Genomic DNA, 13,758 nt, shown 5'->3' with positions numbered 1-13,758 from the left:
ATTATTATTCAACTTTTAATCAAAGCTCATCAGATCTATTATAACAAAATTTAAGGCTCTTGGTTAACCTGCGTGTCTTGCAGTTACAACGTCATCTGAGGCTTCACATTCACCATAACATATATCTGTCTCAAGAAATTCTTTGAAGAATATTGACACGTCTTTCAAATTGCGCATCAAAAAGCTATTAAGCAGCTCATTCTTGTCATTATATTCTTGATACAAAAGGGAGTTGATGGTGTGTTTCTCCTTTTTTTTCATTGGTTTAGCTCTCAAAGATGATGTAGGCTCTTCGATTCCCACTATTAAAACCGTTCGACGCTTAAGGATAATACTTTTGTTTGCTTTAACGTATACTTGATTTATTTTAGCTAGAAAATTGTCACTGTAGACAAGATTGAAAAATACTTTATTACCTTTTTTTTTGGCTTTTCTAGGGTTTATCAGGTGTTAATGAGAGAATTTTAAAAGAAAATTCAAAATATTTTTGCGGTCAATTGTAACCATCGAGTATATAAGCCATTGTATCTGACTGTTTATCACAGGCCTTGCAAGTGTTATTTTTGTATCGTTAATTACCTTTGCACACTTTTTCTATAATTAAGTTTTCTGAAGTATTTTTGGTGCAAAAAAGAATATATTAGTTAAAATTTTTGGCCATTTTGTTTTTCGTTCTATTACAAACCACGATAAGAGGAAAAAACGTAGTTTGTTCAATATTACCTGGCGTGTTTTCACTTGAATGTAAACAATAAGGGTACAAAACAAGACACTCAAAAAACTATGTATTTTTAAAGGAGACATTTCGGTGTTATCTTGTTTTGTACTACGATGTAGTAACTGATATATTTTGACATTCAAATTAGACGATATAAATTTCAATATTTATAGAATCATTTAAAATTTTGTCTGCTTTTTCACAACTTGCAGAAATTAAATGTTATGTTATTTATTAATAAAGTTATAAAATATACATTTATTGTAAGTCAATGATTTAGTGATATAAAATTGACCACCTCGAAGCTTGGGAAACAATCGTGTAATATTTAAAGTTGCAAATATTATCAGGCTAAAAAAGATAAGAAATAGAGAAAGTGTCAAGTCGTTTGAGGTGCCGCCCATTGCAAGCATTTGCAAAAAGTTTACCCGTTAGCATTTAATCCTATTATTGTTGCTATTACAATTATGGTTTCAAGTGGAAGCACGCCAGTTCATATTGAATCAAGTATAAACCTACCTTGCAATTTTCGGTTCATCTGTTTTAAATTCCGCTGGCATTATCGTTATGTCAGTCCCGTTTGAACAATAAACGACAATTATTACCATGCACAAAAGCTGCAAAACATTTCAAAATGATCAGATAGGAATCCCTATTATAAACACTATAAAAGTTTTTTATATGGTCTTTGGTAGAGTCCTCTCATTGCCACGATTTTATTATTACTTTTATTACACGTTATTTATAATATAATTAAATATCCATGTATTAAAATTCTTCGCGTATTTTGCTTTGTTTATTGCAAAACAAATTTACTATTTCATACTCGATAAACAAAGCCAGTGTGCTATGGCTTTACAGCTCTCGTCACCTTTCAATGCGAAGAAATACATTGTTTGTCGGGTGAGCGACGCATGCTCATGCTAAATACAATAATCCGCAATAGACGTTTAAATAGCGTGCTGACCGGAGTGTGTGCCCCAAGAATATTATATAACCTACATTCTTATGTTATGTAAATAACGACTGAGCAAATACTATTTTATTAACTTTAATTTAAAATTTACAATGCTATAAAATAACTTATGTCACTCATATTAGTTTACAGCATTGTAAATTTTAAATTAAAATTAATAAAATAAAACGTATTACAAGTGAAGAGAAACATGTTTAGTCAACTAAACTGTTTAGTAAACTATTTATTCGAGAAACAAAAATACAGAGCCAATGACTTGTTGGTTCAAGTAGGGTAAACAGTATTAGAATTTAATTAATTATATTCACTTTATAGCCTTTATTAAGTAAATAACAAAACAAATATAGCGGAATAATTAAGTATAATTTTACTTTGCTGAATTTGACGTTTGTCGACGAAGGAAATGAAACTATTTTTCCGGATTTAAATCGCGTATATTTGTTTTTTATCATAGTTAAGTTAACTATTGTAACTATAGTGAAAAAATAGGGTGGTTTGCATTAATATTAGACATAACTGGTTGAAGACTGTACCACCTCAGTCAACCGTGACCATGGGACCTGTAAAGGGCCCGAAACGTCGGTTTGTTTGAAAAAACAAATATACGCGATTTAAATCCGGAAAAATAGTTTCATTTCCTATGCGTAACAATCGCGAAAACCTAAGAACTCGGTTTGTCGACGAGATTGCATTTAGTACTTCAACAATTAATCTATATAATATACGCACCATTGTTTCTTGCAAATAAAACCAGTTAACTGTTGTTTTCAGTACCTCTACCATGATCTTAATATGACAGTTGACGCTAGCGATCGGTGCAGTCTTTGACAATTTTATATGGCAAATGCTACAGCGCCCTCTAGTAGTCTCAATAAGAAGTAACATTTTACATATAAATTTTCTACATGGTCGCTATCAACGTACGTGACTATAAACTTATGCTAAAGGTACAATTACTTACAAAAACTGTCGAAATTAACATGGTAATACGATACAACTTGGATGTTAGTATTGAATGTACACAAAATGTGTAAAAACTGTATATGTAGTTTTGCAAATCATCACATCATTTGTACCGTATCCAATTAAATTTGAATTACAATTGTAAATTAAATGGAAAATTGAGAATGGAAAATTTTGTGTTATATTGTAAGAGCACTTAATTCGGAACATTATCAAACAAATATCAATAATAGTTAATAAGATTATTTATTGTCGTTATTATACGGTTTTAATTTTATGCATAATGTTTGTAAATAATTGCCTTTGAATCTTTGGTTTACTCTTTACTATAATATTAAGAAATACTGCATTTAATGAAATTTGTCCTATTTGTTGATCACTTCTGAGAGAGTGAATGACTAATTTATTATTTATATTTTAATAAAAGAACATTGTAGTATATGAATATTTGTTTTATTACCTTAATTGAGTTTGAGGGAGTACCTCATTTGAAAAAATGAGGCGGTACAATGTCCTACTTCAAATGAGGTGAGGTAGTGGTAAGAAAGTTTGCAACTACGGCAATGACTCAACAGACAGGTAATAATAAGCACATTTTCATAACTTAATGGTATCAATCATTTGGATAACTTAAGTGTTATGATATAGTACAAATAAATGCTAATTTTATTTAGCTCTATGTTAGTATGATCATATATGATGTAAAATCAGCTAAAATCGTCTCTTTGTTATATTCTACTGTTCTAAGCTGAACTAACCTTACTTCAACAAATAATAATCGGTCCTTGACGCGCTCGACTGTTCTATAATAATCTGTTTATTCTATATTATGGAAAACCAAAAGCTTCGAAACACTTATTAAAGACAAGGATAAAACACAAACTTCACAAACTTAACGTCCATAAATATTAGGTACATTTGAGCAAATAAGTGCAAACTGTCTCATTGTTACCGCGCAATGCTCGTTTTGACAACTGTTTGTTAATAATTTACATTGTAGTTTACATATTCTTTGACTATGTTACAAATACGAGTTTTTTAATAATCTATTGTTAAGTCGATCGTAACTGTACACGCACATAAAAATAAAATTTTAAATTCAAAAACATTTCGTTGTCAACAGTAGGTACTTAATGCAAATGAACTCGTAATATACAATTTGTTTGAATCAGGTGCATACAAAGCGATATCAGGCATAATAAACGAATCCACCACGATAACGTAAGGTGGAAACTTAGGTCTATTTTTGTATACAATAATGAAATAAGAATTGTAAGAGTGGGACTATACTGTTGAGTCTGTAGTCATAATTCTATTGTCTTAATATGAAAATAAGTAATTGCAATGACAAGTGTCAAAAAGCCTTATTGGATTAGAGAATCAAACACGGAAATACACAAAGTTTACCTTTAGTCGTGACAACATTCGTGTCGCGTAACATAGGCAAATCAAGTCATTTTATTACTTACGAGCCCTGTACCCCATCTACGGTGGGTTCCCGCTCGGCCTGCGGCGCGTGGTCGTATTTCAAATACGGGGTGTGCTTATGCTGCGGGATGCGCCTATGGCACTCGGAACTCGACCATCCGGCAATAATGTATGGTATTTTCAATAAATAGAAGTAATAACGAATTTAACAATTGAAATATCATAATTATTTAGTGTCTGTAAATTTAATAATTTTGTAGCTATCATTATTCATATGATTAAGGTAGTTATACAAATTGATCATAATTATTATACAAAATAAGATATGCATCCCCACAGTAGCTTCGTCCTTTTCCCATCGTGATCCGCTTTTGTAAAATATAAGTTTTAAGAAAGCCGACTGCAATACGTAGCAAACAGTCAACGGGTATATTAAAAAACCAAACTTCGTGCAATGCCTTCAATTGTGTTACACAATTACGGTAGTAGAGTTAAATATCCAGATAAAGTGGAAGAAATGAACAGAACGAAACTCGGCACTATCTATCAAATACTTGTAGCCACCACCCACCGTACATAATGTTGTATTTCCGCTAAGACACCAATATCGCATAAAAAACGAAGAATTGGTTAACAGTTGAGAGAAGAGCAGAGAGTAATGAAGTAAATATTTTTGCCTTATGTACCCGCAAAATATCATCCTAATTTAGGTACTTATACGAAGTTTGATATTAAGTACTTAACTTAACCACTATAGTGGTATTTTGCTATGTACGTCGTGTAAATACTTAAAAAATCGACACAGTACGATGCACTGAAAATAGGCAACAATTTATTCCTGAAAATTTGAAACAATGTTGGCAATAGCTATGGACATCTACAGGACATATAAAATGAAAACAGTTAATTCATATTAAAAGTTTGCTGTACACGTCGTGTACTTTAACGATCAATTGTATAAGTACACTAAAAATCAGCAACAATGAGCAATATGAGATAAATAATCAAACAGTCAATTCCTGAAAACTTGAAGCATAATAGTGCCTATACTTGAACACATCCAGAGGGCAGATAAATTGGAAACAGTGAATTTCTGTTACAACTTGCTACATACATTGTGTACTTAAACTATCGATACAAAAAGTCGATAGCGTAAATACACTGAAAATAATCAACAATTTTTGCCGGGAAACTTGGAACACAATGTTTTTAATGAACACAAGATTTCTTTCTATTTTTGGCAACACTTTGTAGTCACCGCTATAAAGTGTTACGCATCAAACTCGTATAAAAAAGAAAAGTCGGTTAATAGTTGACAGAAGTGGAGAGCTTGCTCTGCAAAGGACCTACAAACTTTCATTCGAATGAAAGAATTTACACGAAATTTGATTGGCAGGTACCTAACTTAACTACCATATGGGTATTTTGCTGTATACGTAGTGTACTTAAACAATCGATTCATAAATCAAATGTGTAAGTACCTACACTGAAAATAAGCAACAATCAATATCTGAAAACTTGAAGCATAATAGTGCCAATTCTTAGACTCTAGAGCATAGATAAATTGAAAACGGTGTATCCAAATTAAACCTTTGTTGTATACATTGTGTACTTAATAAATAAATAAAAATAAATAATAAATAAAAATAATGGATTATTTAATGGATTATTATTATTGAAAAAAATAAACAATCGATTGTGCAAGAACGCTGAAAATAAGCATCAATTTGTACCTAAAAATTTAAAACACAATGTTGGCAATAGTTATGGACATCCAGAGGATAGATAAATTGAAAACAGTGAATCCATATTAAAAATTTGCTGTACACGTTGTAATAATATTAATAATAATTTCTTGTTACCATAAGTAGGCACAGATGTTACAATAGCTTAGGTGTATAATGGGCCCAGTATGGTACCTAACTTAACTACTATACGGGAATTTTGCTGTGTACTTAAACAATCGATTATGTAAGTTTACTGAAAAAATAAACAAGAATCAATGCCTGAAAATTTGAAGCATAATCTTGCCAATACTTAAAGACATCCAGAGGACAGATAAATTGAAAATAGGGAATCCACATTAAAAATGTGCTGTATACATTGTGTACTTAAACAATCGATACAAACAATCGATGGAGTAAATACACTGAAAATAAGTGAAGCCGGAAAATTTGCAACCAATATTGTGATAATGGTTATAGACATTCAGACTTATTTTTATTTCTTTCGCGATATTTGAAATCACCACCTACCGCACCATATTTTATTTGTCAAACTACACATATTGTACAAAATTGTATGAAAAGCGAAGTGTTGGTTAATAGTTGACAGAAGAGGAAAGAGAAAATGGAATACAATTTTTGCTCTGCGATGGACCCAGAAACTTTTGTACTAATAACACACGCAAGTACTTATACGAGATTTAACTGGCGTGTACCTAAAGTAACTACTATGCGGGGTACTTGAACAATCGATATAAACAATCATTTTGTAAGACTTTGAAAATAAGTAACAATCGATACCTGGTACCTTGAAGCATTGTAGAGCCAATACATATAAACATCCAGGTGATAGATAAATTAAAACAGCGAATCCATTTCAGAACTTTGATAACAAATATTTCGCATGCGACTAATAGATTATGTCGTAGTCGTAATACAAAGAATATCAAAAGTGCGCGAGACAACAGAACTAAGTTCAGAACATTCCATTAAATAATCTTTCACGATACTTGTAGTCACCCCCCACCGTACCATATAGTACTTGTGGCTAATACACCAAAATCGTATAAAAAGCGATGAATTGGTTAATATTTGACAAAAGAGGAGAGAGAAAGTGAGAGCGAGACTGGAATACATTTTTTAGTCTGCGATGGATCCACAAACTTTCCTTCTAATATAGGTACTTACACGAGGTTTGATTGGTATATACCTAACTTAAATACTAAACGAGGTATTTTGCTATGTACATCGTATACTTAAATAACGGATACAAACAATAGATTATGTAACACTGAAAATAAGCAACATTTTATGCCTAAAAACTTGAAACACAATGTTGGTAATAAATAGGTATATATATCCAGAGGACAGTTAAATTGAAAATTATGAATCGCTTTCGATAAATAGATTATCTCGTAGTGCTCACAATGCCAAAAGTGCGCGTGAAAACAGAACTAAGTTCGGCACAAAAATACATTAATTCTTAAGGTCTTTCACGACACGATACTTGTAGTCATCAATTCACCACCATACACATATTGTACCTGCCGTTAAGACACCAAGATCGCATAAAGCGAAGAAGATAGTTGGTTAGTTAACAAAAGACAAGAGATAAAATGTAATAAATACAATTTTTGCTCGGCAATGGACCCTTAAATCCTCGTTCTTATAAAGGTATATTCGTAACTTTCATTATTAAACATGTGTTTCGGTGTATACATGTGTAGGTACATAATTGATGCAAAGTCAAAGTCAAAGATTATTTACTTCATAGATAAAATAAATATACACTTGAAAACGTCACATTTAAGCTACTTCTCGTTCACTACGCTGACCTCCCTGAGAAGAACAAGCAAGAAACTCTAGGGATTGCTCTTTTCAAATAAACTTAAATGCTATGGAATACACTTTCATTCAAATTTGTGTGGATTCTGGAGCCATGTCGTCTTTCCATACATCTTTATCTAAGTAGTCGTATTGTAGTATCGTAGTCTTCAATTTTGTAACATGATTTTTCGATCAAAATATTTTTATGTAGTTTTTAAACTTAAGAAATGATAAACTTAATATATGCTCCAGAATCTTATTGTAAAAATGTATACAGTTCCCCATAAAAGAGTTATTTACCTTGGTTAAACGAAATCGTGGTACCATGAGTTTGGACTTAGCTCTAAGGTTAATATGGTGGATATCTTCTTTCTTATTGAAATTATGTATATTTTTACGGGTATATAAAATATTTGAGTAAATGTACTGTTATGCCACAGTCATGATACCAGTCTACTTAAACTTTTTTCTGAGAGGAACCCGAGAGCCTAGACGGTACACAGAACGAATCGCTCGTTTTTACAATACAAATATGGTTTGAATATCTGCCGCTTTATCCCACATGAGAATCCCGTAGGACATTATACTATGGAAGTAAGTAAAGTAAACTAGTCTAGCAGTACTAACATCGGTAAGCTCACGTATTCTGCGGACTGCGTATGCAACGGAGCTTAATCTGCTGGCCAGGGAAGATATATGTGGAAACCATTGAAGGTCCTATTTACCAATTCATTGCATAGTTTCTCTATATAACCTGCCATCCATATAAACTGCCTTAACCGTATTTAACCAACTTATTACACTTATTTTCATACTCTAATAATATACCTTTTTTATATATATCTAAATGAACAGTATCCTTATGCTAAAGTGTCATAATTGTCGTACCTTTTCCGCCGTAACATATACATAAAACTATGTACTCGTACATGCCGATTTTGCGTGTTTACACTTCACTGTAGTCACCTTTCACAAGAACATTATCACATATCGTATTATCGCAACATCACATCACGGGAAGGTAGATAGTCTGTTTGTAGGCTGCTAACCTATCTTCTGTACACGTAGTATGCCAGTCTCCACTCCAACGTCGACTCTCTTGTTCAAGCATTTAATGCAATAGCGTACGAGAATGATTGTACTGACAAGTATAAAAATTAGAATAAACGCCAGCATGCACCAAGAAATTATCCCGATGTGTGTTTCTACCTGGGTGCTGGTTATTGTCTTGTGGTAACCGACTTGGGATGTAATTTGTAAAGTTTGTGGCTCCGGTTTAGAAGTTACACATTTCAACTGATGCACACAATGTCAGTAAACGCGTATTTCATACACTTATTGTCCGATATCATTTTTATTTAATTTGTAATATAAGTCGCGACGCGAGCGGCAGAGCCCAAATATGGCATGGTCGCCATGTAAGGATGGGAGCTGGTGGCGATGAGTGAAACGAGCGAAGGCTGGTATAACACTGCTTTATTGAGAATAATATGAGTATACATATAGTACGCATAAATCTACACTACATACCAATTTTCAGCCGAATCAGAGCAACTACAAATCACAAAACAAATCATTCGGCAACTATTTTTAATGACGCAAAACGCTTATATGGCAGCCATATTATAAAATGGCGAAAAAAACTTTTGACAATAAATTATGATTAAGGACACCTAAACACCCCCGCATGCCAATTTTCATCCGGATCGAACCAAATTTTTCTTCGGCCGCCATTTTGGATTCGCCATCTTGAATTTTTATTCGCCCAGGCAGTTGACCAGTGTTACCCCTATGACATTCCTTCTAGCACCTCCTACCTATTTCTATTAGTCTCCGTGATAAACGACTTTGAATTTTGTACGGCGGCCATCTTGTTAATTTGTATTTCGAACATTTTTTCTTTCCGGCGTAATTTATCCAGGGAGTACCACATAAAAATGCATTAATATTCCCGCCATATATTATAGTTTTTGCAGTCCGTGGATCACTCTTTTATATTTTCCATATTCAGGTCCTCTCATATTTGATTCTTTACTTTGGAGCGTATCCGCGTACAACGATATAAATATGTTTTTTCCACTATATCGGGAAGTATGCGTCCTATGTCTATCAGTGAGTCTAAACTTGTAGCTTTATATATTTGATTAGGTACTTATATACAATATTACACGTACGCGAACACGGTCTTTGAGCATACCTTATGTACTGCGTGCAGCATTTTCGAATAATTTGCATGAAATTTTGTATGTTACATGAATGTAGTACGGACCGGAGCTCAAAGTATTTGATATCACGTGGTGCGTAAAGCGCATAATTGACGCTCAACTTCAAGCCTATATAATATTGACGGAGACTAAATAGCAATATCAACATCAAATCTTTCTTTTAATAACTCTGCTACGTCTCGAAGACTATATAACCATTTTGAATAAATCTCTTTATCGTTTGCATCCGTTTCCGCGTAATATAGACTCCTTACATCCTTTGGAATTTTAGATTTCGGTATCGACTGCGGACGTCTTAATAATTTACTAATTAATGACAAATCGGTTTGTTCTTCACTGTCATGTAAATCGACATTATGTACGAGCATAACCTCCGGTGACTCCTCTTGATATAAAGGTATCTTCAGGTGTGTATCTTCAGACAATAGACCCAGCAATTGAACAAGAGAAATGATCTTAGGCAAATTCCTATCTTTAAGCATCCTTGGTTGTGTCAGCCTGCTGACTGACAGCCCGACTTCGATGTTAACGGCAAGTAAGATCGCCAGGATAATCATGGTCATCTGTAGAAGTAATTATATATAAATACAAAAAATTCAAAAAACTACGAAGGAATTTTATAGGCTGAAGAAAAATAAATTTATTTTCACCTCACTAGCTCGGAAAGGTTTTCTTTTTCATTAGAAATCTGCGCGCAATAGCGTTATTTAGGATAAGGTTTTTGAAATTGGAACTTGACGATGGACTGTGGTGCACCTAGCTTTTTCTTGCAATGTAAAAAAAACATGACACGTTCAACCACGCGATTTGTCTTACGTTGTATTATGTAATATAAATCGGAAGGTATGTAGGTATATTTTATTCTTATTATTGTTGACATTAAATTGACAACGAGAACTAATTTTGTTTACTAAAACTGATTTGTTATAGTTTAACTGTTTTTCATTCATCGGCCTTTTTCCTCGCTATAGTGAGGTGAAAAGTTATGTGTTTCGCTCAGCAGCAAAATTGTCTTGCGTCTCGTGCCTTGAAAACCTCGCTACGCTCAGGATTCTATTTTTGAACCTTTCTTCTGTTCAATTTATTCGGGTTCAATCTTAAGCTTTCTACACACCGAGCCCGCCAAGCAGGTGGGTTGGTGTCGGCGCCCTTATTTCTAACCTAATCCTATGACATGATTCTAGACACAAGGCCGCCGACACCAACCCGCCGGGCTGTGTCGCCGGGTCGGTGGGCTTGGTGTGTAGAAAGCTGTAGTCTTTCGTACAGGTTTCAATACAAGCACTCGCGTCAAACAATAACATTGCTGCCTTGCATAACTATTATTAACTATTATTTATTAATTTCGCCGTGTATAAAGCCGAAAGGGCTTTTCGTGAGTGATGCTTGTAATAAATATGTATTATTTTTTATCTATATTGATGAAAAAAATATTGTTATTATTTAAATATTATTTTATTATATATTATTTTTTATCTATATTGATGAAGAAAATAAAAAAATATATTCAGGTTATATAGATAACGCACACACACTCAACATAGATCCATATCATACGTAGAAGACAATCATGCATATACATACATTCACTTATACGTCTACATACATTGACATACTATTCAATCTATTTTGAGTTTTATAAATTTTAAGACTTGTGATTATTCACTAAACGATTACCACTAATATCAGGTTTCTTACCACGGTAAGACTTCTTTTTATTTTCCCGATATTTCGGAACGGTTGCACGCTCCATGGTCACGGGTTGACTCTACCCGTTGAGTCAACCCGTGACCATGGAGCGTTACAATATTATTCATTTTGTTTCAAACATTTTATTAAATTTGACTAACTTCTGGTGTCCCGATTTTTTCTTCCGATACAATGAAATGCCATTCTTCTTCCTTTCCTTATTCCACGCTAAGTGGAGTCGGCACAACATGTATTTTTCTTCCACTCTCCTCTATCAGTCTCTCTCTTATCCATGTCATCTTCCACACAATCCATCCATCTTTTCTTTGACCTTCCTTTCCCCTTATATCCCTCCACATCCATACCTAACATTCTTCTCCTGACATGACCTTCTTCCCACCGTATGACATGTCCATAACCACGCTAAAATATTACTCCTCGTCTTTTCCGTTACTGGCGCTACTTTCAAAATTCCTCTGGTGTACTCATTCCTTATCTTATCCTTTCTCGTCACTCTACACATCCGTCTCAAGATACGCATTTCCGCTGCAAGCATAGTTCGTTCATTCTCCCTTTTCATCGCCCTACATTCTGATCCATACAGTACGACGTGTCTAATCACGGTCTTGTATAGTTTTCCCTTTAGGGTATTAACTAATCGCACATTGTGCCTTTTCATACTATTTCGTGAAATTACCCAAAAGCCAAAAAATTGCTTGACCAAAAAATTTACTATGCCAAACTTGTTTTCACAAAAAAAATTAATGGTTCCTACGATAGTTTACTTGCATTAATTATATAATCTAATTTTAATCTTTACTATTTTTACTGCCATATTGTTTTTATTGTCACGAATTAATGTAAGTTTACATTTGTACGAAAAAAAATCCAAAGTTTGATATATTACTCATTGCGACGTAAATAAGTCGTTTTCCTCAAAAATTACTTCCATATAAACAACGATAAATTTTTCATACTGGCCATAATAACATAGTTTTATAGTCACTGATACATTAGCCCATTTGTCACGTGCTTTTTTAAAAGCCGTTTATATTATACTTACTTTTTACTTTCACAATGCTACTTACCTCTACAATACTTTTAAGAAGACAAGTAATCTTGCAATGGCTGTTTTAGGTCTTGTGGATTAATGAGAAGACGAGGACATTTATCAAAATAGTAATTTTTCGGTTAATCTCTTGCAAAATTCATTAGTAACAAGATGAAATCCAATCAATTTTTATCTTTAGGACATAATTATATAGACTTATTATTCATACTGTATGATAGTCGCAAATAGCAGGGTCAGGCATAAACAAATGAACATATTTTTACAAATTCGAATTGTACATAATAATTTTTTTTTTTTTTCTGAAAAAACCGACCTCAAAAGTATGTGGAATTACGTCATCTATTTGCCAAGTTTTATTGAATTCAGTTAGCGGAAAGTGGGTGAAGTCATATAAACCGTGTTCATCTCCTAATTTCCCACCCTTAGAGGTGGAATATTTTCTTCAAATTAGAACAGGCGGGCTACTAAAACACCCGCTTTTTAACAAAAAAAATCATTGAAAATGCACACAAAAACAGTCGGATTGATAACCTCCTCCGTTTTTCAAGTCGGCTAAAAAATTCAACAAAACAAAAATTAAAAAAGATTTTACATTTTTTCTCTACACCACTAAGTAAACGACTGAGGGATATTAAGATCGTGGTGTTTATGGTTTCTTTTGTTTTTGTGATAAAACCAATGACGTCATAAACATATTAAGTTACACCATTGTGACAGAACTATTTCTTATAGAAAACCCGGTAAAACGTAAATAATGATCTTATATCGAAAGTATATTAATAACTAATGTTTTTTCCAAAACCTTTTTGTTCCTACCAAATACCAAAAATAGATATTGATCTCAAAGTAAACATACAAGCCAACCGTCTCCAGACTTGGAGTTGACCTGTTGTCCAATTTGAACTTCGGCAGATATGTACAATTCATGGCCAAAAATGCAGCCAGGGAGCTTGGCATCCTTTCCAGGATGACGTTACTTCAAATCGGGACAGTTTGTGACAGTGTGACCTCCTTACATCGTTATCACACCGTCTTATCCCCTTTCTCCAGTTCCAGGCCAATCGTTAAATTTAATGCGAGGCAAAAATTTGTAGCTGCGCATACGACATGCCATCGCAGCGCTCTGGCCGCACTGA

General features: G+C 33.5%; 1 protein-coding gene across 2 annotated transcripts; it reads right to left on the bottom strand.

The window, feature by feature from the left end:
* Positions 1-39: 39 nt before the first annotated feature.
* LOC113236849 lies at positions 40-2,762 on the bottom strand. Of its 2 annotated transcripts, none has more exons than XM_026473051.1 (3): positions 2,424-2,762; positions 1,238-1,335; positions 40-385 (listed from the first exon to the last, which is right to left on the bottom strand). In XM_026473051.1, exons 1-3 carry the CDS (start codon positions 2,577-2,579, stop codon positions 64-66), a joined length of 576 nt encoding a protein of 191 aa, XP_026328836.1. In that variant the 5' UTR covers positions 2,580-2,762; the 3' UTR covers positions 40-63. The 2 variants fall into 2 exon arrangements, with proteins under 2 accessions (XP_026328836.1, XP_026328837.1); XM_026473052.1 differs by having other exon boundaries at positions 2,656-2,694.
* Positions 2,763-13,758: the final 10,996 nt, after the last annotated feature.

Source organism: Hyposmocoma kahamanoa, unplaced genomic scaffold, assembly GCF_003589595.1.
Source record: "Hyposmocoma kahamanoa isolate Upper Pololo Valley unplaced genomic scaffold, ASM358959v1 92, whole genome shotgun sequence".
Lineage (NCBI taxonomy): Eukaryota > Metazoa > Arthropoda > Insecta > Lepidoptera > Cosmopterigidae > Hyposmocoma > Hyposmocoma kahamanoa.
The sequence above is the reverse complement of the archived record's forward strand: the minus strand, read 5'-3'. Positions and strand labels throughout refer to the sequence as shown.